The sequence below is a fragment of the Myxocyprinus asiaticus genome, chromosome 30 (assembly GCF_019703515.2).
Source record: "Myxocyprinus asiaticus isolate MX2 ecotype Aquarium Trade chromosome 30, UBuf_Myxa_2, whole genome shotgun sequence".
Lineage (NCBI taxonomy): Eukaryota > Metazoa > Chordata > Actinopteri > Cypriniformes > Catostomidae > Myxocyprinus > Myxocyprinus asiaticus.
Window position 1 is genome coordinate 40,475,519 of NC_059373.1, and position 25,259 is coordinate 40,500,777.

General features: G+C 42.8%; 1 protein-coding gene across 4 annotated transcripts in view; it reads right to left on the bottom strand.

Moving 5' to 3' along the window:
- The window catches only part of LOC127420681 (receptor-type tyrosine-protein phosphatase U-like), a 426,908-nt gene that overhangs the window by 73,695 nt on the left and 327,954 nt on the right, over positions 1–25,259 (bottom strand). For all 4 annotated transcript variants that reach the window (XM_051663146.1, XM_051663144.1, XM_051663145.1 and 1 more), the window contains exons 13-16: positions 13,908–13,944; positions 9,644–9,782; positions 5,387–5,416; positions 3,754–3,914 (exon numbers count right to left, since the gene is read on the bottom strand). In XM_051663146.1, coding sequence (XP_051519106.1) covers positions 3,754–3,914; positions 5,387–5,416; positions 9,644–9,782; positions 13,908–13,944 — 367 coding nt within the window. The remainder of the gene's footprint in view (positions 1–3,753; positions 3,915–5,386; positions 5,417–9,643; positions 9,783–13,907; positions 13,945–25,259) is intronic.

Consider the following 25,259-nt stretch of genomic DNA (forward strand, 5'->3'; position numbering starts at 1 on the left):
GGATAAGCAGTGTTGGAACCCCTTTGTCCACTGAGGGATGGTTGTTTCAACCTCCAAATTCCACTCTTGAACCATCTACACCAGGGGTGTCAAACTCGGTTCCTGGAGGGCCACAGTCCAGCAGAGTTTAGCTCCAACCCTAATTAAACACACCTGAAGCAGCTAATCAAGGTCTTCAGGAGTGCTTGAAGATTACAAGGAGGCATTTTGGAGCAGGGCTGGAACTTAACTCTGCAGGGATGCGGCCCTACAGGAACTGAGTTTGACACCCCTGATCTACGCCATGGATCCATCCACTGCTGAGCTTGAAATATTGGTGCTTTTCCCCAAGGTGCAGGCACAAATCATTGCTTATTTGCTTATTTTGTGTTCAGGTTTGGAGTTCTTGAAGTGTACAATTCTCTGTCAGAGTGTTTTGAAGACAATTCAGCCATGTAGAATGGAATCTTTATTGCTTCACTATCAAAGTAAATGGAATTTGTTTCCATGACTTTAACATGGCATTTCCAAAAAACTATTCTATTTCTATTACAGTAGCTACAGGAAGTGCTTTGCTCATGAATACAATAGTGAATGTTAATCCCATGCAGGGTTCAAACCTGCAATCTTTTGGTTACCAGCCCAGATCTCCTTATGTGATGACTGTTGTTCTATCTGCATGGTCTTTTCCCAACATCCATTTTTTCCTGTATTGTCACTAGGCTTTTGGCTGTTTTAATGAAGTTCCTACCTGGTTAGCTACAGGCTGTCAGAGTTCTCTTGATGTGTTTCTGTGTGTTTTCTCCACACACTCACTGGCTGAAATATTCTCTGCTCTGTGGTATTCTCATGACACTCAGTTTGTGTTCCAGTGAGTGATGTGAGGCGAACAACACATATTGATCTGTGTGTGTTGGTTCCTTGTAGACAATATACAGTAACCCTTCCCATTACAGATATTGCACAGCCTTAGCAGGATATTTAATTGGCTTGTATATTTAGCTGAGGAATAGAATAGAATAGAATGGAAAATAATAGAACAAAATATAATAGAACACAACAGAACAGAGTAGAATAGAACAATAGACCACATGGGAATAGAACAGATTAGACTAGAACAGAATAAAACAAAACAGAACAAAACCAAACAAAATAGAATAGAACAGAACAGAGTAGACTAGAATATAATAGAACAGAGTAGAATAGAACACTAGAACTCACTAGACTAGAATATAATAGAATAGCAAAAAACAGAACAAGCGAATAAAAGACAAATCTAAAATAGACACACACACAAAAAAAAATAGAATAGAACAGAACAAAACCAAAACCAAAACAAAATAGAATAGAATATGACAGAACAGAGTATAATAGAATAGAACAGAATAGAATAAAACAGAACAGAGTTGAATACAATAAAACCACAGAATAGAAAACAAAATAGAACAGAACAGAGTAGACTAGATTAGAATAAAACAGGGTAGAATAGAACGTTAGAACACACATAGAACACAGCAGAACAGAATTTGAATATGACACGACAGAACAGAAGAGATAAAAAGAACACAACAGTACAAAACAGACCAGAACAGAACAGAACATAATAGAATAGAATAGAATAGAATAGAATAGTCCAAACCAACACTATTCATCATAGTACAGGACATAAGTTCAGACACCCGGTAACACATGCAGAAAGCCAGCGATATTACTGTAAAGCACACATCTGTTCCTGGAGATGAGAAAGGACACTCACTCCAGACTCAAAAATGATAGATTTTAGTGATTCATCTGCAAACAAGAGATATATAGTGTCAAGTGCTTGTTATGGTGTCGAGAATATACACCACATATATTTTCAATAGAAGATTGCTCACTTAATTTCTGGATCAATTTAAACTACAATCATTACATATCGGTATATTCATGTGTCTCAAATACTAAAGTCTTGGTCTGATTCTGTTTCTGGTTCTTGACTAATAGTTTTAGACAAGAGCATATTTCTTTTTACAATCAAAGGTGATAATTACCTCAACCACAGGTCTCCACAGTCTCTTTCCTATTATGGATAATTTGCAAGGTGGTCTGGTCTTGGTCTTGGTCTGAGTCTTAGGTGGTCTGGTATTGGTCTAGATTTAGGTCTTAAGGGGTCTATTAATGGTCTGTGTTTAGGTATTGGGGTCAGGTCTTAGTCTGGGTTTAGGTCTTAGGTGATATGATATTGTTCTGGGTCATATTCGATGGATCACCAGCTTTCTGCCAGATAGGCAGCAGCTAGTGAGACTGGGTAAACTCACATCCGGGACCCTCACTATTAGCACTGGTGCTCCTCAGGGATGCGTTCTCTCTCCACTGCTCTCCTCCCTGTACACAAATGACTGCACTGCAAAGGACCCCACTGTCAAGCTCCTGAAGTTTGCAGACGACACCATGGTCATCTGCCTCATCCGCGATGGTGACGAGTCTGCATACAGATGGGAGGTTGAACAGCTGGCTGTCTGGTGCGATCACAACAACCTTGAGCTGAACATGCTCAAAACAGTGGAGGACTTCAGGAAAAATCTCCCCTCATCATCCTGAACAGCACTGTGGCAGCAGTGGAGTCATTCAGGCTCCTGGGCTCTACCATCTCTCAGGACCTGAAGTGGGACACCAACATGGACTCCTTTGTGAAGAAGGCTCAGCCGAGGTTGTACTTCCTTCACCAGCTGAGGAAGTTAAACCTGCCACAGGAGCTGCTTAGGTGGTCTGATATTGGTCTGGGTCTTAGGGAGTCTGGTATTTATCTGGAATTAGGTACTGGGGAGTGCTTTTGGTTTGGTTTTGGTTCTTAGGTTGTATGGTATAGTTCTGGGTTTTAGGGAGACTTATTTTCTAGGTTTAGGTATGATGGGTCTGGTCTTGGTCTGGGACTGAGTCTTAGGTGATCTGGTATTGGTCTGGGTCTTAGAAAGTCTGGCACTGGTCTGGATTTAGGTATAAGGGTGGCTGGTCTTAGTCTGGGATTGAACCTTGATATGGCACTGTTCTGAATTTTAGGGAGTCTGGTATTGGTCTGAGATAAGATATTGGGGGACTTGTCTTGGTCTGGGTATTAGGGAGTCTTGTATTACTGTGGGTTTAGGAATTGGAGCTCTTGTCTTGGTCTGGAACTGAGTCTTAGGTGGTCTAATATTGTTCTGAATCTTAGGGAGTCTGAGACTGGTCTGGGATTAGGTATTGGGGACTGTTTTTGGTCTGTGTTTAGATCTTAGGTTGTTTGGTATTGTTCTGGGTCTTAGGAAGTCTGGTATTGGTTTGGGTTTAGGTATTAAGACCAGACTTGTAAACTGGTCTCGACTCTAACTCTGCTGTGTACATTTGTGTACATCTTTAAAGCATGCTCAAACAGGATACATTCCCCCCTACAAATCACACTTTCAAAGTGGGCAGAAGGTGTTCTTGATAAATGTTTATGCTCAAAGAAGACAGACCCGCTCTGATGGGCACAGCACCATATTAAAATGAGTGCTGCACAGGCTCATCGCTACGGGGGAGTGCCACACACACTGTGGGATGTGACACACAGTGAGTCATTCAGCCTGAGCTTTAATTAAGCTAAATAATCAGTCGCTCTGTTATGAAATCTTATGTGTGTGCACAAGCAGATATGACATCTGGCCACATCACAAAAAATGAAAGTGTGTGGGTTCCCTGTTGAAAAAACAAAACAAAAAAACAACTTAAACTGGCCACAGGTGTCTCTGTTCATGAGTTATGTGTTTCTGTACTCACTCCTAGCAGTGCAGTTGTGTGACTCCATGAAGGTGTGTGCAGTGCGTTCGTCCTGTTGCAGTGTACTGTGCTCGGTCGTGTTGCAGTCCAATGAACCCAGCTTATGAGTCTTGTCCTGACGATATGTCATGACCGCCTTGTTTATGTTTACCTTTTTCCTGCTGCAGAGATGTAAAGAGATGTAAAGAGAGGAGGAGATTCAGATGAGTAAGGGATTGTGGGGTAGACTGGAGGTTTTCAAAATGGGGTCCGAGGACACACAGGGGACCACAAGGAAGCACAAGTATATACTATTTTACAAACAGTGGGGCCTCATTCACTAGTAATTGAACTGATTTTGCGTGCAAACGTACAGGAAAAGTTTTCAAGAAAATTTTCGCCTGATTCACAACAGGTGCTTACACATTATTTTGTTCTAATGCTAATGAATCACGATTATTCTAAATAACGGTGCACGTGCACAAAGATAGTAATTTGAATAAAACATGCCCAAACCGTCTCCATGTTAGGGCGTTCAACGAGTCCAGCGCCACCGCTCCTGTACAGTTACTAATGTGTAGAGAAAGATGCAGCCGAAGCAAAAGGCCAAAAAGACATCACATTATAAAACAGCCCAGTGCAGTATTACAATTTATAATATTTACCACTGTAGATGTTGGATGAACTGAAGGCGTGCTTGGAACGCTGCTTGTGCAGGAGGATTTACAAAATCTGTGCCTTATCGTCCACAGGTTTAGACTGTGTGTTGTCCTTAAGGCAGTGCTCAATGTGGGAAGAACTGAGAACTCATCGTTTCACAAACAGGACACCATACCAGCACCTTATAAGAGTTAGAAGTGCTGCCGGTACTGTGACACATATAGCGCACTTCAAACACTGCCATAAGTTAAAGAAACTCCCCATGCTATTGTGATTTTGTGCAGTATACAACATTCTAAAACCATCTGAGAAACCTTTCCCAGGCTGTATAGGAGCATTACACCAGCTGAATAATCCAATGGCTTTGTACGCTCTATCACTGAGCATGCAGGGCAGAACCAGAACCCAGCTCCAACTATAGCGCACATACGTGCATAATTATTATAGTATCATTATATATTATAGTGTGTATTATCTCATTCATTCCGTGTTTATTCCATGCTTATAAGGACAACGGGAGTACTGTAGGTGATGGATAACTTTTTAGCTTCAATAAATATATATATATATATATTTGAAAACTGTATTTTGTGTTTACTCAGGTTGCCTTTGTTTATGTTATATCTCATTTGAAGATCTAAAACAATTTAGTATGAAAACACACAAAAATAGAAGAAATCAGGAAGGGGGCAAATACTTTTTTCACAGCACCGTATGTGATTTTTGCATATGCAAGGTTTCAGTTGGTCCAAAATTTCTTCATAAATTTTGAATCTATTTTAGTGCAAACTGATTGATGAATCATGATTTCTTCATGAAAAAGTTTGAACACACGGTTAGTGAATGAGGCCCAGTACTTATATTTAAAAGTAAATATTTTCACATAAAAATGTAATTTAAGGCTTTTGATTAGTATTGTATAGTATGACAACATTTAATTTTCAAAGCTAAACAATAAAGGTGTGAGGTAATGGGAAAACAATGCATGACTTACGGGTAGTAAGGGTACGAATAGATGTCTCTTCTGCATGGAGAAAGAGAGAGAGAGAGAGAGAGAGAGACTCTAATTAGGCAAGTGAACAAGATTCTTACTCAAAGATTTTAAGATAAATGTCTGTCTGAGCTGCACTGCAAAAAGAAAAAAAAAAAATTACGCTTCAAATCTCATTCATGCCTTTGGTTTCATTTAAACATGGTACCGGGTTTGATGTCAGCGATGTCAAACATCATTGGTTCTAAATGTTGTTATAGTTGTCAAAACGTGTCCTGACACCACATTCAAATTAAATGAGATTTGAGAGCTGCGGAAGAGGGACAGAGATTTACAGTGAATTCTGACTTAAATTTCAGTCATTTCCTCACACAAAGTATGGCGTCAAAAGAGTTAAAATATACCGCACAAGTCATATTGACTACATTAATGATACTTTTACAGATTTTTTTTGGGGGGGGGCGGGGGTGGATTATTTGAGCTTGACAGCCACAGTCACCAGTATGAAAATGAACACTCTGAAAATTCACAAGTTTGCATGAGGGGGAGTAAATGATCACAGAGTTTCAATACTGGGACGTACATTTGTGGCAAAATCTGTATGTGTGAAAACAGCTATTATATCCGCACAGCAAGAAAACCAACAGGTACCTCTAAAATTCCAGTGAAGTTTTAGACCAGTGAAAAGCAATATTCACTAAGACTTTGAATGACACATTTTTACAACTCATCCATAAAAAATATGTTTTTACTAGAACAAAAGTGTGAACTAAGAGAGTGTTATTTAACGAGGTCTCTTGAAAGCAGAAAACTTGGGGTGAATTTAACTTTCAGTGTGCCATCCACTATAAATGGTAGTTTGGCTTGGGCAAGCCCAAATGCTTAAGTGAGTTTTTTATTTTTATTTTTATTTTTTTATTTTTTTCCTGTTCAGCTTTCTTTTGACTGTCAAAACTAAACATCAGCTTATTTTGCCCTGTTCTTGCTGTCTTTGTTAGCAAACTGCTCCTTTTCAACAGAGAGCATGCCATCTGTTTCTGCACCACTTCTCACCACAGTCCTGGCTACAATTTTGGCTTAAATTTAACACTTAGCTAGCAAAATCAGCTAAATCAACTGGAGTTTGACCTCTGAATCCTGAGACTTATCTCACTTATAAAATTTAAAGTGAATATTCCAACAGAAAACACTTTATCAGGCATTAATTATACATATACTGTATAGTATACACTCACCAATATTTGTATTAGGAACACCTATTTATTCATGCAATTATCAAACCAGCCAATCGTGTGGCAGCAGTGCAATACATAAAATCATGCAGATATGGGTCAGGTGTTTCAGTTAATGCTCATATCAACCATCAGAATGGGGACAAATGTGATCTGATTGATTTCAACCATGGTATGATTGTTGGTGCCAGACGGGCTGGTTTGAGTATTTTTGTAACTGCTGATCTCCTGGGATTTACACACCCAAAAGTGTAAAGAGAATGGTGCGAAAAACAAAAAACAACCGGTGAGCAGCAGTTCTGTGGACAAAAACGCCTTGTTGATGAGAGAGGTCATCGGAGAATGGCCAGACTAGTTCGAGCTGACAGAAAGGCTATGGTAACTCAGATAACCACTCTGTACAATTGTAGTGAGAAGAATAGCATCTCAGAATGTACAATTGTAGTGAGCAGAATAGTATCTCAGAATGCACATGTCAAACCTTGAGGCGGATGGGCTACAGCAGCAGAAGACCACATTGGATTCCACTTCTGTCAGCCAAGAAGTGGAATCCAATGTGGTCACAGGCTCACCAAAACTGGACAGTTAAAGACTGGAAAAATGCATTCAACTGGTCTGTTGAATGTCGATTTCTGCTGAGGCACACAGATGGTAGGGTCAGAATTTGGCACAACAGCATGAATCCATGGACCCAACATGCCTTGTGTCAACAGTCCAGGCTGGTGGTGGTGGTGTAATGGTGGGGAATGTTTTTTTGGCACACTTTGGGCCCGTTAATACCAATCAAACATCACTTGAATACCACAGCCTGTTTGAGTGTTGTTGCTGACCATGTGCATCCCTTTATGGCCACAATTTACCTCTTTATATCTTCTAATGGCTACTTCCAGCATGATAATGCACCATGTCACAAAGCAAAAATCATCTCAAACTGGTTTCATGAACATGACAATGAGTTCACTGTTCTTCAGCGGCCTACCCAGTCACTGGATCTGAATCCAATCTGGGGATCTGGTAGAACGGGAGATTCGCAGCATGAATGTGCAGTTGACAAACCTGCAGAAATTGCGTGATGCAGTCATGTCAACATGGACCAGAATTTAAAAGGAATGTTTCCAACATCTTCTGGAATCCATGCCACGAGGAATTGAGTCTGTTTTGAGAGCAAAGGAAGACCTTACCCAGAGTTAGTTTAGTGTTCCTAATAAAGTGCTCAGTGAGTCTATATACAGTATATAAATAATAAGTCTTGCCACAGACATGTTTGTCTGTGTTCACACACATTGATGACCCTGGAAACAGAGGAATTTCTGTTTGTTGTGTTTGAGCAACATTTTAGCCTTGTCCTTCAGAAAAGGACTCTGTGTTAATGAATAACTGAGTTCAGAAACAACTTTGATTTTATCAGTTGAGTCATAACAGCTCTCACTATATGTTCAAGGTGTTATGATGGATATGACAAATAGATGTGGTTTGGTCATGGCAGACAAGATCATCTTACGCTGCTGCTGCACAATTAGACATATATAAATCTCCTTGCAGCAGAACTAGACAAGTGGTCCTGGGGAGGAGGAGGGTTTCAGAGAGAACACTATTGTAGTGTGCTACAGTAAATCCGGCTTATATGCAAACAATTAATAATAGGTATGTATTTAAGTCAGTAATTTAAAAGTTAGACAGAGAGAGTACACAAGTTGATTAGGTAACAGATTACGGACTCTATTTTCGTTCCAGTGTTAAGCGCAGGGCTCTGTGCTCTGTACTACAACCATGCACTCAAACTCATCCAATTTTCGTGACATGCAACTGGCCATAGGTAGAAGTGTTCGGACTGTCTGTGGGCGTATGTGTGCAAAAAGTGGGTGTATTCTAAAAATATATGGGAGGTCCATGTAAATTAAGTGGCGCAAAACCTTATTTGCTATATTTGTGAGAAATAAGTAATTGCGCTTAAGACGTCTAAAAACCACATCTCTTATAAGTGCAAAGTCTAAACTCAGTATGTGCATTTGCATTTTGGGATTCCACCAGCAGGTGCTACTGTTTCGAAGTACATGTCTCTGGAATTACAGTGGAACATAAAAGTATGTCCCTGACAGTTACAATTAATACATGATGTTGTGCATCAATAGAGCAATATGATGAAATATACTTGCATTGTTTTTATAATTTAACATTCTACATCCAATAGTCCCAGCGAGCACCACCTTTTTTATACATATAAAGGCTGTGTAATAGATGTATGCCTGACATTTAAGAAGGACATGGTTACAATGTTCTGATTTCACTGGGACAGTCAGTCATTTTTTTTTCCCATTGTCTAATATACAGTATTTGTCTATGCTTTGTGTTTGGTCGGTCGCTGTTCATTGCCAGTGGTGGTGAAACGCTGCATCTTTACTCTTTTGTTTTGTTATGTTTGCTTTAAAATGTAGTTGCAGAAAGCCTTTTCATCTTAATTTTAAACTAATCTGATATAATTCATCTTTATATTTCAGTCTGAATCCTTCTCTTACCAGTCAAAAAAACTTTAAACTTTGCTACATATTATCCAGTCAGTTGGTATCTGATCCTTGAACCTCTCGATTGTTTAGGGCCAGCTACAAGGACATAAATTGACGCCTATGCATACATTCCATTTACACTAGCTACCAACATCTTATCAATGGTCTTAATTTATTGCTTGCATGCACAGTTTTGCTAGCCCTCTACCAAAACTTTGTGGCAATGCCCACTGACAGTGCATGTATTACATATCACATACCGCTGCACATAAGACGTAGCATTAAAATAGTGGTAAAATAGAGCCCAACATGTCAAAGGGCCTATCAGCTTACACCATGTAGAGTTTCATGACTGAACTTAGAATAATTTTATCACTTAGAATCATTTAAACCTTTAAAGTTTCTTATCTCCTAATATGACTACTCTGCTTGTTGATGGTACCGCTGTTGGTCTGATGTGATTGTGAAGTCAATCTAGAATTGGATTTGATTTGAATCGCGTGTTACAGAGGACACATGCTCACCCCTTCTTGACGACAATCACGATGGCTCCCAGCAGCAGGATGAGAACCACCAGTCCCCCCGCACAAGCCCCCAGGATCAGCCCCATGTCCTCCACATGCTGAGAAACCTCCAGAGCATGCTTATGGTCCCTGCAGGCCACTGAGTGAGGAAAGATGAAAAATGGGCATAAATCATTTAGCTGAAAGTCAGCAATACTGTACAGTTCACAAAAATAAGAATCTACTATAAGATCTTCTTTTGTTTCTTAAAGATTGAGCAAGTTGTATTACTATGTATAGTAATATTCGTCCATATGATTAAAAAAAGTGACTGAATATAATTCTGTCTTGTGTTCACTTAGTAAGACACTATGTGGAAAACATTCCTTGATTATTTCATATGCCTTGATCATTAGAGTTTTATTGCATTGTAATTGCTTGTGTAATTATGTGTAATTATTTCATTAATTACAGTATATTTATTTGACAGAATGACATTGCACAAAAAATATTTTTTAATATTATTTAAATTTTAACTAAATTATTAACTTTATTAACTAACTAAATAAATAAATAAACTGTGTGAAAAGCATGCCTTTTTTATGCCTTGACATTTTTATTTTATTTTAATCGCATTGTAGTTGTTTGTGTAATTATGTATAATTCTTTTGATTATTTCATAAATTACAGTATAATTATTTTCATGGCAATAAAAATAATGAACATTTGAACATTAATTACATTTCCTAAATATACAGTATATCTAGTACATACTGCATTATTTAATTGGCACATTTTAAGGAAAACTATTATATTTAATTCTTTTGTACAAGAAAAAAAAATTTGATTATTAAACTTTTTGACCATTTTTTTTTTCATAATTTCAGAGCAAATATATAAATATTGAGATGAATATCGTTGATAAGATACTGATAAACATACTGAGATATACTGTGTGTATTTTTAGCTGTGTTGCCCTACAGAACCTTTGACTGAACATAGCATGTTATCTGAAGCAGCAGATGAGTATTATAAGATTAGAACAGAGGCCAGGTGATGCTGGCTCACACCGCATGTTAATCTGGTGAAGGTATCGCAGGGGTTGGAGGGAGATGAAGAAACACTTTATCAGCATTAGGCAGACCATGAACCAGCCACAGGGTAGGGAGCTCAACCCGGGGCACCCTCAGAGAGACAGTAGACTGGGACGTTGACAAAATGGGGTCAGGTCAGTGACACAAGGGTACATATTTCTGTTTGGACTTGTTAAACACTACTTATTAATACTGGATGGACGTTAAAACTTTCAATATAAACCCAATCTCATGGAGGTCATCAAAACTTCCTATTACTTCCATAACTGAAAATCTCCTTTTTACAAATGTGGTTTTGGCATACAGGCTTCCTTTTCATAGAAAATTGTTAATTTGCCATTCTGTAATTTACATAATTCCAGATCTTTAATCATTGTGCGACTGATTTTGTTACAGAAACCAGACTTTATTTTGGACATCAAGTGGCGACCCAACACAGTACCAAAATTGTTTATCGTAAATAATAATAAAAAAAAAGTCCTTAAAATTATTATTTTTATATATATATATATATATATATATATATATATATATATATATATATATATATATATATATATATTACAACATGAACTATTAACATGAGATAGGAAGAATGGGAAATTTACAACTTTGGTTTCTAAATGTCTAGGTGGTTTTAATAATTTCGGCAGCTAATATTTCACTGCATTAAAAAAATTGTGGTTGGCATAAACCATGTTTATCTTGAATGCAATTTAACTGGTATGTAATGTAGTCTGGATCACATTTTCTTTTACCTTTCGTAGTTTTGTTCATGGTTTTCATGGATGAGGCCATGTCACACTACATGTCCATTTTGGCATCTGTCATATGACAGATAAATTGGTAAAAATATCATAAGAGTTTGATTGGATACACAGCCTTTGACATCAACAACAACAACAACAACAAAAAAGTGTTTTTCTTTAACCTTCAACCAAAGCTAATAAGCCTATTTATTTTGCTTTCCTAATTCTGCAAGATTATATGGTTAGTTGTATGTAATTAAATGCACTTAGCATCGTTTTCACCTGCTTTCTGCGACCCTATCAGAACTTTCATTTTTGCACTTATCCAGAACAGTGTTTCTCAACTGGTGGGTCATGACCCAAAAGTGGGTCGCAGGTGTGTTCTGACAAGGTTGAGGACAGCAAGGAAATAACATTGCCATGGCTCTCCCTCCACTGAAAATTTTCGCCAACCACTCAAGCGAAATTTCGGCAAATGTTGCAAATGTCATCTCACGTTCAATGCTTTAAATGCACTAAATATGCTCCTCATCTGCAACACAATAATTTCATGGTGCAACTGATGCCTGGTTTTCACACGTGTGTTACGCCAATGATCTACTCTAACCTGCTGTATCTCTGGAGCATGCGCGAATCAAGCGGACTTCCCTCGGTATCGCAGCACTGACCACAAAAACTGATGCAACCCATTTGAATTCTACAGATAATTTTCTATTTAAAGTGCTATGGAGGAAGTCAAACCTCTCAAACAGTAGACAGACACAAATACTATAATTTAATGGTATTATTATTTAGAAAGACTAGCTACAATGAGCCATCCATGGTCTTTCCTGTGCGTAAATGGCTTTGCACTGTAAATACAAGAGCAAGTACATTAAGGGCTTTAAAGTCTAGACCTCCTAAACTTATGAACAAATTTCTCCGTCTTTGTACTACATGTTCTGCTTAAATGATGCTTGATATTAGGAAATAAACTGGATAATAAATATAATAGGCTCATATAAATAAATAGGCTTATAAACTTGAAAAAGGAGGGAGAGAAAACTTCCTGAATCTTTTGTTGTTGACAGAATAATGTCACTTAATACATGACCTTATACTTGAAGACCATGAACAAAACTATATAAGATAAAAGAAAATGTGACCCAGGCTACATTAAATACAGGTATGTATTATTTATTACACGTTAAGTCGCCACTTGATGTCCAACGTAAAATCTGGGTACTGAAGTAAACCCTGTTGAGAACCACTGGACTAGGACATAATGTGCCACAGTAAAGGGCCTCAAAATTCACCAAAACTCAGGTCTGTTGCCATCAAAGCAGCCATTCCCAGTTTAATCAGGTCTGTTCACTCTAAAAAACGAACATGAAGTTCGGCGCCTCACTCCAAACAGGCATGGCAAGGCCAAAAGTTAGTCATTATTCAGTCCAGCTTTGAACGGAATTGCTTGCACATCCAGGAACAGATATGGTGACATTTCAGCGACCACAAAATTTGACTCAGGACAACCACTGAGCGTCCAGTGATGACAGCTGTGCGTTCTGGCCAAAAATTTGAGAAAGAATCACACTGTGTTATGAACTGAAACTGACAGCCATTTTAAGTCTCTGTGTCTCCATTTTCTCTGCCTGTAAATGCAGTCAATTTTCAAACCGCTCAAGAGAACAGCATGCAATCTCTCTCTCTCGATTAATTTGAGCCCCTGCAGAGCTTCCAAAAGAAGAACTTGCCATTTGAAAATCACAGAAATGGAAGTACCTCATTATACCATCTGCTAAGCGAACATTAATTACAACATCCTTGATCGTCAGGATAAATAAATTCATAAATAAAAGAATATGAGATGAATACAGCAGGTAGTGTAATGCAATGTTTAGCAATAATGAGAGCAACACAACATTGCAGTTTGATTTTCGCTTCATGTATTTGTTGAAGTTTTTAATTACATCATACAGAAGCAATTACTAGTAATTTCAAATAAAATAATTGCTCATTCAACTGGTAATATTACAAAGCAACAGCCTTGAATAATATTTGGAGGCTTCATTTGATCATATTTGTATGCCTTTTGGCCATCTAGTTAGGCAGCTCACTAGGTTTTGGACTTGGTTTTCCCATCAACCTTTTTCCTTCTTGCTTTTACTCATTTTCTCTTTTCCATCAGTCTACTGCATTTTTGTTATATTAGCTCAGTGAGCTGAACTTGAATGAAAAATGTGTATGTAATATTTTGATTACAATACCAGGTAGATCATGCCCAACTATCACCGCTCGCGTTCAGAGAGAGTGCCACGTAAAAATAAAAAATACAGCTTCATCTGTTGATAAAGTGTGAGTGAGGCCGCAGAAGAGACATTTGGTTAGCACTGATGTATATGCTCTATCAACAAGACATGCCCTCGAGCGTGTAAACACTAGTGCAGATAAAGAATGAATTACCTTTACGAGCGATCCGAATGCAGTTGATCCGGGTCTCCTGAGGACAAAAGAGAAATAAGATGTAAGCTATCAGGGCAATCTGAGAGTGAGAGAAATGTGGGTGTATGTGATTTATGTGAAAATCTGAATAATATCCCCACAAGCACACAGAAATAAATTAAAACACTTGCTTTGATGACATTTACTAGCAAATTAATGGAAATGTCAGTATGACATGATGTCTCTGTTCTTGCTATTTACAGTATACTTGAAAAGCAGCTTCACAACATACAAGCTACTTATAGGTAAACTACAGTAAATCTACTCCATTAAAAAAGTAGTTAGCTACACTACATATGTTGCTACAGTAACTATATTGAAGCTATTAAAGAAGAAAATATTTTTAGATATATACAAACCAGATGATATTATTTAATTCTGCAATGACTGCAGAACTCAGTAATATCACCTGATATTTATATATTTAATTAGGGTGATATTCCCTTACAAAAATTAACCATTGTTGTACAACAACAGTAACCACAGTTTAACCATGATATTTGTGGTAAAACCATAGTAACAACAAAATTAACCATGGTTACTACAATCAAGGTTACTGCAATATTACGATAATAAAACCATGGTTCCCTATCTGTCACTCACTCAACGTTGTGTCGATGTAGTGACACTAGGGGTCACTCTTGGGAGCCCGAGACACCTCTGGTCTTTGATAAAAGGCCAATGAAAATTGGCGAGTGGTATTTGCATGCCACTCGCCCGGACATATGGGTATAAAAGGAGCTGGCGTGCAACCACTCATTTAGATAGAAAAGATGCCTTTCCGTTTATGTGTTATTCCTGGTTGCGGTCGTTACCTCTCAACTTCAGACGGTCACGATCGCTGTCTTTCGTGTCTGGGCACGACCCACATGGAGACAGCGTTCGTTGATGGTTCATGTACTCACTGAGAGAACATGACCATGGCAACATTGGGGTCATGGCTTGCTTTCGTACCAACATACCTACGGGTATGAGGCCAGCGCGGCTAGCACTGGGGGCGATTTGGGGACCCCAATGGGACCGCCTCCGCCGGGTATCCCCCCACGGACCTCCCATTCCCCAGCACACTCTTCTGACCCGGTTGGGCTTCCGGATGAGTCCACCGCTTGTCTCATGGCGAGTTCGACCTCTTGTTCGTAGCCCGCGAAGCTGATAAGCTCTCAAGCGCAGCATTGGAGAGCGAGCTTGTCCAGTCGGACACAGAAGCCTCAGCTGGGCTCCCCCCTTTGGGGACGATTGCCCAGTCACAGGCCGACGCGGAAATGACAGACATGCTTTCCCAGGCAGCCGCGAGTGTCGGGCTAGAGTGGAACCCTCCGCTCTCCCCCGAACCCTCACGGCTCGACGATTGGTTCCTGGGCTCGTGGTGCCGCTCAAAGCAGCCACGCCCCGCTCCAGTGCCTTTCTTCCCGGAAGTGCATGAGGAGCTGACAAAATCGTGGGAGGCACCTTTTACTGTCCGGTCCTGATTTCTCAGTTCCCCCACCCTCACTACCCTCGATGGCGGGGCGGCCAGGGGCTATACAGTGATTCCCCCGGTGGATTAGGCGCTCGCGGTGCACCTATGCCCGCAGAGCGCCGCCACCTGGCGGGGCTGTCAGAGACTCCTGTCCAGCGCCTGTAGGTTTACGTCGTCTCTGGCGACTAAGGCCTACGGTGCTGCTGGACAGGCCACCTCCACCCTACATGCCATGGCTCTCCTGCAAAAGCACCAAGCCAAGGCGCTAAGAGAACTGCACAAGGATAGTTCTGACCCGGGATTGATGCAGATGCCGCGTCGGCGACTGCACTCGCCCTCTGAGAGATGAAGATCACAGCGTGGACTCTCATGGTCCAGGAGCGCCACCTATGGCTCAACTTAGTCGAGATGTGGGAAGCTGAAAAGGTACGGTTCCTTGACGCCCCTGTCTCCCAGGTCAGCCTGTTCGGTGACACCGTCGAGGACTTCGCCCAGCAGTTCTCGGTGATGAAACGGCAGACGGAGACCATTCAGCGCATCCTGCCTTGCCGCGGTTCAAGACCCCGCACCCCGTCTGCTCATCGCCATGGGCGTCCTCCTGCTGCAACAACACCGGCTCCGCTGCAGCCCGCCCCCGTGGCCCGGCCCCGGCGTGGAGCCAACCGCAGGAAGCAGACACCACCCGTCTCATGGCCGGCCACCAAGAAACCAAGGAAGGCTTCAAAGCGCCCCTGAGATGGGTGACCCAGGCTCATGGAGACCTGCTGCAGGCCTAGAGATGGTAAACAGACCACTCCATCCCCCGGTGGAGGGCCGGGAGGAGAATCCTTTGCCTTTTCTTTGATTCGTGCACCTACACGTTCAGAAAATGTCTCCTCATTTCCTGGGTCACATATCCACACGCCCACGCCAGGCCAGTTCTGATGGACTGCGGGGACGATTTTCTTCCTCCCCCCCCGACCAGCCCTATGGTGGGTATCCGGAGCCAGGTAAGTGCTTCGATGTCCCCAGACTCAGCACGGCCATGGGTTCGGGGCTCGAGCCCCCTCGACATGGCGCCTCAGGCTCCGCCCTGCTGCAAGGCCCCACCAGCCGGTATGTCTGACGCGATTGTCCCCTTGGTCCCCCTTGCCCGGAGCTTGGACGTGTGGCTTGCGCTCTCCAACCCATCGCGACGCAGCTGCCTTATGCGCGGAGACTGTGTCCCTTCTACGGAAGGACGCGATAGAGCTTGTCCCTTCAGCCGAGATGAGGAAGGGGTTTTACAGCCCCTACTTCATCGTACCCAAAAAAGGCGGTGGGTTGCGGCCAATCTTGGACCTGTGAGTTCTGCACTGGGCCTTGCACAGACTCCCGTTCAAGATGCTGGCGCAAAAACGCACATTAGCGAAAGTCTGACATCAAGATTGGTTCGCGGTGGTAGACCTAAAGGATGCGTACTTCCACATCTCGGTTTTACCTCGACACAGGCCTTTCCTATGGTTTGCTTTAGAAGGCCGGGCATACAAGTAAGTCCTCCCCTTTGGTCTGTATCTGTTACCTCACGCCTTCACAAAAGTTGCAGAGGCAACCCTTGCCCCGTTAAGGGAAGTGGGCATTCGCACCCTCAACTATTTCGAGTGGCTGTTTCTGGCTCACTCATGGGACTTGTTGTGTGCGCACAGGGACCTGGTGCTCAGGCACCTCAGCCGGTTGGGGCCTCGGGTCAACTGGGAAAAGAGCAAGCTCTCCCCAGTTCTTTCTCGGCATAGAATTAGATGATGGTGCACCTCACGAGTGAGCGCGCGCAGTCGGTGCTGAACTGTCTGAGAGTGTTCAGACAGAAAACGGCAGTCCCACTGAAACTGTTTCAGAGGCTCCTGGGGCATATGGCATCCTCAGCGGTGGTCACAGCGCTCGGGTTGATACATATGAGACCATTTCAACACTAGCTTCAGACTCGAGTCTGAGATGGGCATGGCGCCACGAGGCACACCGTGTGCTCGTCACGCCAGTCTGCTTCCATCTGTTCAGCCCATGGACCAACCTAGCGTTTCTACGGGCAGGGGTTCCCCTAGAGCAGGTCTCCAGGCGCGTCATGACGGACACCTCCAAACGTGGCTGGGGCGCTGTGTGCAACGGGCGCGCAGTAGCCGGTCCTTGGACTGGACCACGACTGCGTTGGCACATCAACTGCCTCAAGTTGCTTGCCCTACAGAGGCTTCGGCCATTGATCCAGGGCAACCACATGTTGGTCCAGATGGACATCATGGCGACGGTAGTGTACATCAACCGCCAAGGTGGCGTGCGCTCTTGTCAAATGTTGCAACTCGCCCGCCGTCTCCTCCTCTGGAGTCAGCAGAGGCTCAAGTCGTTGCGAGCCACTCACATCCTGGGCAACCTCAACAGTGCAGCAGATGCGCTGTCGCAGCAGGTCACGCTCAGGGGAGAATGGAGATTCCACCCCCAGGTGGTCCAGCTGATTTGGAGTCGATTCGGTCAAGCGCAGGTAGACTTGTTCGCTTCCCGGGAATCCTCCCACTGCCCACTCTGGTATTCTCTGAACAAGACTCCCCTCAGCACAGATGCACTGGCACACGTTGAAGACCTAAGTGCCTACCACCTGCAGTGGTAGACACAATCACTCAGGCCAGGGCTCCCTCTACGAGACACCTGTATGCTTGAAGTGGCGTCTGTTCGCTATGTGGTGTTCATCCCGACACAAAGGCTCCCAGAGATGTGCAGTCGGATCGGTGCTTTCTTCCTGCAGGAGAGGCTGGAGAGGTGGATGTCCCCCTCCACCTTGAAGGTGTATGTAGCCGCTATATCGGCACATCACGATGCAGTAGACGGTAAGTATTTGGGCAATCATGACTTCATCATCAGGTTCCTGAGAGGCACTAGGAGGTTGAATCACCCCAGATTGCACCTCATCCCCTTGTGGGACCTCTCTGTGGTCCTTTGGGGCCTAGAGTTAGCTCCATTTGAGCCCCTGGAGTCAGTTGAGCTAAAGGCACTCTCTTTGAAGACTGCCCTCCCAACTGCACTCACTTCCATCAAGAGGGTAGGGGACCTGCAGGTGTTCTCTGTCAGCGAAACGTGCCTGGAGTTCGGTCCGGGTTACTCTCACATGATCCTGAGACCCCGACCGGGCTATGTGCCCAAGGTTCCCACGACCCCATTTAGGGATCAGGTGGTGAACCTGCAAGTGCTGCCCCAGGAGGGGCAGACACAGCCTTGGTGTTGCTATGTCCGATACATGCTTTACGTATCTATTTGGATCGCACGCAGAGCTTTAGAAGCTCAGAGAAGCTCTTTGTCTGCTTTCGTGGACAGCGGAAAGGGAGCACTGTCTCTGAACAAAGGATTGCCCACTGGGTCATACACGGCATCGCGATGGCATATCACGCCCAGGAAATGCCTCCCCCCTTGGGGCTACGAGCCCACTCTACTAGGAGTGTGGCAGCCTCCTGGGCCCTGACCAATGGCGCCTCTTTAGCAGACATCTGCAGAGCAGCGGGCTGGGCAACACCCAACACCTCTGCGAGGTTTTGCAATCTCCGGGTTGAGCCGGTCTCGTCCCGTGTGTTGTCAGGTACAAGCAGGTAAGTTCTGGGACAACTGGCCGGGTGTACCACTTGCGTATAGTGCCTTTCCCCTCCCCGAGGGGAAGATGTGCGCTTTGACCCCCAGTCGTGTTCACAAAGTTGTGGACCCTGGATGACCTTCCTCCTTAGACTTGTGGCAGGCGGGTTTGCAGAGAAACTCGCTGCTGGCCCAGTACGTGTGCTAACTAGGCCCTGTACTGGGGTAGGTGCTCCACATGCACTGGTTCCCCATAGGTAACCCCGTGTGATGTATCTTCCGCAAAATGGTTTCCCTGTTGGTAAACCGCGTCTTCCTTGGGCAGAGGTTCCTCTGCCGCTGGTCACCATGTCTGTAGAGCTCCTCCCCCCTCGGGTAGGACCTATTATGGGACTTCTACACATGACATAATTCCGACAAAACTCGGTAAGACCATGTGACGTATTTCCACCCAAATACCCCCCTTCTGGGAGGGGTGTGGTCTCAGCAGTATCTTCCCCTTGGGAGCGACACCCCCCAGTGCAGACACTTATGGCCCCCAGTCGGTAAACGATTTCCACTCTTTTTTGGGTAGTCGACTTGTCCCCGAGTTGCAGGGGACCATTCGATGCTCGTAGGAGGTTACGTGACAGCCTGGTGCGCTGGCTACGAGGCACACAGCGGTCTGCCCATCTCGCACCACCACTCCACGTAACACAGATCAGCTTATTGTGCCATTTTTTTATAGGGACCCCTAGTGTCACTACATCGACACAACGTCGAGTGAGTGACAGATAGGAAACGTCCTGGTTACTTTCGTAACCTCCGTTCCCTGATGGAGGGGACAAGACGTTGTGTCCCTCTTGCCACAACACTGAACTACCCGCTGAAAAGGCCGGGACCTTTTCTCGGCTCCTCAGCACAAAACCTGAATGAGTGGTTGCGAGCCAGCTCCTTTTATACCCATATGTCCGGGGAAGTGGCATGCAAATTCCACTCGCCAATTCCCATTGGCCTTTTCTAAAAAGAGGTGTTTGGGGCTCCCAAAGGCAACCCCTAGTGTCACTACATCGACACAATGTCTCATTCATCATCTACATCAGTCCATTCTGGGAGGTCTGTAGTGGTGAAGTAAAACATAGCAGTGCAAAGTTGAGCTGCCCAATAATAGAGTTATATTTGGCACTCTAAGCCCTCCCCGGTGATACGGTAGGTACAGTAGGGACAAATGTAGCAGAGGATGTTTATTATTCCATATAAACCTCGTAAATGTTTTCTTGAGTGTAGAGAAGTAGGTGGCTGGTAGTGGGATTGACTGTAAAATATATAGAAATTTAGGTAGAATTAACATCTTAATAATTTCTATAAATTCCTTCTGCAATTTCTCTTATATTAGGCATTATCTTGATCCCTAAATATGTGAATCCTTCAGGAGCATTTGCAAATTGATTATGGGTCAAAGAGGGTTTTTTTTCTCATCCCCATTTAGTAACAAGACACTCTTATTGTTATTAAGTTTATAGCCTGAGAATTCTCCAAATGTTTTTAGTATATTGTTAAGTGCCTGAGAAGTTACTAAATTTGTAAGAAATGCCACAATATTGTCTGCAAACAGAGGTAAGCGATGTTCGCTCTCACCTATTGTTATGCCTTTAATTTCCTAAATGTTTCGAATTGCCATTGCAAGGGGTTCTACGGCAAATAGAAATAATGAGGGAGACTTTGGACATCCTTGAAATATGGTTATTTGTTATTATTTCTTCCTGTGGATCATTATACAATAACTTAAGCCATTTAAGATACCCATCACCCAGTCCAAATCTGTTAAGCATCTCAAAGAGATACCCCCATTCAATCCTGTCAAATGCTTTTTCAGCATCTAATGACAGGATTGCATGGTCTTTGGCATTTAGTTTTTTATACAATATATTCAAAACTCTACATGTGTTATGGAAGGTCTGCCTTCCCAGCACAAACCCATTTTGATCATTCATGATGAGGTTCGGTATATATGTTTCTATTTTCTTAGCTAAGGCCTTAAAGTATTTTGGTGTCATAAGACATTAAAGATATGGGCCTATATGATGAAATATCAGAATCAGAAGAATCAGAATCAGAAAGAGCTTTATTGCCAAGTATGCTTACAAGGAGACAGGAGCTTCCAGTACACAACAATACAAAACAACAACAAGACTTTTAAAAAATATTTAAAAATTGAATAAAAAATGTTAAAAAATATTGAAAAGAAAGTATATAAAGAATACACAATAGACAAATATATACATACATACGCACACACAAACACATATATGTATGTGTGTATATATATATATATATATGTATATGTATATATATATATATATATATATATATATATATATATATACACACACACACACACACACACACACACACACACACATATATATATATATATATATATATATATATATATATATACACATAACACATATACACACACACATATACACATACGTAGTGCATATCTAAATACAAATTGGTTATATACAGTGCAAGGGAATGTAATGGCAGAAGAGGTTGGATGTGTTGGATAATATAAAAAGACTAAGCTGTATATTGCACATTAATTATTGCTCAATGGGGCAGTTTTAACTGTTCATGAGAAGGATAGCCTGAGGTAAACAACTGTTCCTGTGCCTGACGGTTCTGGTGCTCAGAGCTCTGAAGCGTCAGACAGAAGGCAACAGTTCAAAAAGGTAGTGGGCAGGGTGACTGGGGTCCAGAGTGATTTTTCCAGCCTTTTTCCTCACTCTGGAAGTGTATAGTTCTTGAAGGGAGGGCAGGGGGCAACCAATAATCCTCTCAGCAATCCGAACTGTCCTTTGTAGTCTCCTGATATCCGATTTCGTAGCTGAACCAAACCAGACAGATATTGAAGTGAAGAGAACAGATTCAATGACTGCTGAGTAAAACTGTATCAGTGGCAGGTTGAACTTCCTCAACTGGTGAAGGAAGTACAACCTCTGCTGGGCCTTTTACGCGATGGAGTCAATGTGGGTCTCCCACTTCAGGTCCTGTGAGTTGGCAGTGCCCAGGAACCTTAATGACTCCACTGCTGCCACAGCGCTGTTTAGAATGGTGAGGGGGGACATTGTTGGGGTGTTCCTCCTAAAGTCCACAATCATCTCCACCGTTTTGAGCATGTTCAGCTCAAGGTTGTTTTGACTGCACCAGACAACCAGCTGTTTAACCTCCCTTCTGTATGCAGACTCATCGTCATCTCGGATGAGGCCGATGACAGTGGTGTCATCTGCAAACTTCAGGAGCTTGACAGAGGGGTCCTTGGCAATGCAGTCATTGGTGTAGAGGAAGAAGAGTAGTGGGGAGAGCACACATCCCTGGGGGGCACCAGTGCTGATTGTACAGGTGCTGGAAGTGAATTTCCTGTCTCATAAGCTGCTGCCTGTCCGTCAGAAAGCTGGTAATCCACTGACAGATGGATGTGGGAATAGAGAGTTGGTGTAATTTAGTCCGGAGAATAGCTGGGATGATGGTGTTGAAAGCCAAACTGAAGTCCACAAAAAGGATCCTTGTATATGTCCCTGGTCTGTCCAGATGTTGCAGGATACGATGCAATCCCATGTTGACTGCATCATCCACAGACCTGTTTGCTTGATAAGCAAATTGAAGGAGATCTAGAAAGGGTCTAGTGATGTCCTTCAGGTGGGCCAACACCAGTCTTTCAAATGACTTCATGACCACAAACGTCAGGGCGACAGGTCTGTAGTCATTAAGTCCTGTGATTTTTGGTTTCTTTGGGACAGGAATTATGATTGAGCATTTGAAGCAGCAGAGAACTTCACACTGCTCCAGTGATCTATTGAAAATCAGTGTGAAGATGGGGGCCAGCTGGTTAGCACAGGATTTAAGACATGCAGGTGAAACGCCGTCTGGGCCTTGTGCTTTCCTTAACTTTTGTTTTTGAAAGCACAGCACACATCATCTTCACAGATCTTAAGTGCAAGTTGAGTAGCAGGTGGGGGGAGGAGGGGGGCTGCAGGAGGTGTTGGTGTTTGTGTGAAGTGAAGTGATGGTCAGAGCGGGCGGGTGTGGGGTCTGAAATTGGGCCTTTCAAATCTACAGTATTACACATTCAGGTCATCAGCCAGTTGTTGGTCCACCCCAGGGTTGGGGGTAGGAGTCCTGTAATTCATAAATTGTTTAATGCCATTCCACACTGATGCAGGGTCATTAGCTGAAAACTTGTTTTTCAGCTTCTCAGAGTATCTTTTTTTAGCCACTCTGATTTCCTTATTCAGTGTGTTCCTGGCCTGATTGTACAAGACTTTATCCCCACCCCTGTAAGCATCCTCTTTGGCCTGATGAAGCTGCCTGAGTTCTGCTCAAACCATGGTTTGTCATTGTTAAACGTTAAATAAGTCCTAGTAGGGATGCACATATCCTCACAGAAACTGATATATGATGTAACAGTATCTGTGAGCTCGTCCAGATTGGTGTCTGCAGCCTCAAAAACATTTCAATCAGTGCAGTCAAAGCAGGCTTGTAGATCCAGCTCTGCTTCATTAGTCCATCTCTTTACAGACCTTACTACAGGCTTAGCAGATTTTAGTTTCTGTCTGTAGTTTGGAAGAAGATGAACCAGACAGTGATCAGAGAGTCCCAAAGCTGCTCTAGGGACAGAGCGATATGCATCCTTTATTGTTGTGTAGCACTGATCCAATATATTTCTGTCTCTGGTTGGGCATGTAATGTGCTGTCTGTATTTGGGCAGTTCACGTGTGAGGTTTTCTTTGTTAAAATCCCCAAGAATAATAATAACTGAGTATGGGTATTGTTGTTCCGTGTCTGTGATTTGATCAGCCAGCTGTTGCAGCACGGCATTCAAACACGCATTTGGCACGAAGTAAACACTCACTAGAATAAACGAGGAAAACTCCTGCAGCTAGTAGAAAGGCTTACAGTTAATAAAGAGCGCTTCCAAATTAGGACAGCACATCTTCTTTAACGTTGTTACATCTGTACACCAACTTTCATTGATGTAAAAGCATGTTCTACCACCTCTTTTTTTCCCTGTTAACTCCGTGATGCGATCCACTCTGAACAGCTGGAAGCCCAGTAGATGTAACGCGCTGTCTGGAATGGCTTCACTCAGCCAGGTTTCTGTTTAGCACAAGGCAGCAGAGGTTGAAAAGTCCTTGTTTGTGCGGGTGAGGAGATGTAGTTTGTCCGTTTTGTTAGGAAGAGAGCGGAGATTCGCTAAATGAATATTTGGCAGCGCTGTTCGAAAACCGCGCCGACAGAGCTTGACCAGCGCACCTGCTCGTCTCTCTCACCTGCGTCTCTTGAATAACAGAGCTGCGCCTCCAACTAAAATGTCCAGCAAAATGTCTGAATATTCAGAAACTAGGAAAAGATTGTCTGGTATATGCTGTTGAATGTTCAGTAGTTCGTCTCTGGTAAAACTGACTGGAAAAAGATTACTAAACACAGGACAAACAAACAAAAACAGTGGGGGATTTGCCCAGTTTTAATATAAGAGATCTTAGTGCTGATCTTAATAAAGGAGGTAATATTCCTTTTTCTAATGGCTCATTAAACATTTCAAGTAGATGTGGCACAAGCTTCCCTGAAAACGTTTTATAGATTTCTACTGGCAGGCCGTCTGGTCCAGGAGCTTTTCCACTACTCATACTCTGTAGTGCCTCTAGCAATTCTTCAGTGCATACATTTCTCACTAGGTTATATCTTGCCTCCTCTGATAGTTTACGAAATTGAAGTTTCTCTAAAAAACTGTTTTGCCTTTCTAAAATGTCGGGGTTGTAACGAGTCAGACACAGAGTGAAGATCCATGTGCAGAGTTTAATAACAATCATAATCAAACAGGCAGAGGTCAAAACCAGGTAAGCAGTCCAGGCAAAGTAACAAAACAAAGATGGTAAACAAAGGGGTAATCCAAGGAACAGGCAGTAATCAATAACAGGCAGGCAGTAGATAACGATAACACTCAGAAATGCAAGACAACGAAGTGAATTGGCAAGACTTCGCAGAGAAGGGTGGTGAGAGCAGAGTTTATATACACAGGGAGTTGATTTGTGAATGGAGATCAGGTGTGAGAGACAAAGGTGGGAAGAGGGGGATTCTGGGAAGTGTAGTCTGGGTTGAGGTTAGTACTCAGGGGAAGGGGATCTTGTGGGAACAGATCAAGACGATATGACAGTACTCCCCCTTTGAGGACCCCCTTTAGAGCATCTGGGGGGGGTCTACCCCGGGCCTGGGAGCCGGACGGTCAGGATGGGCTAGGTGAAACT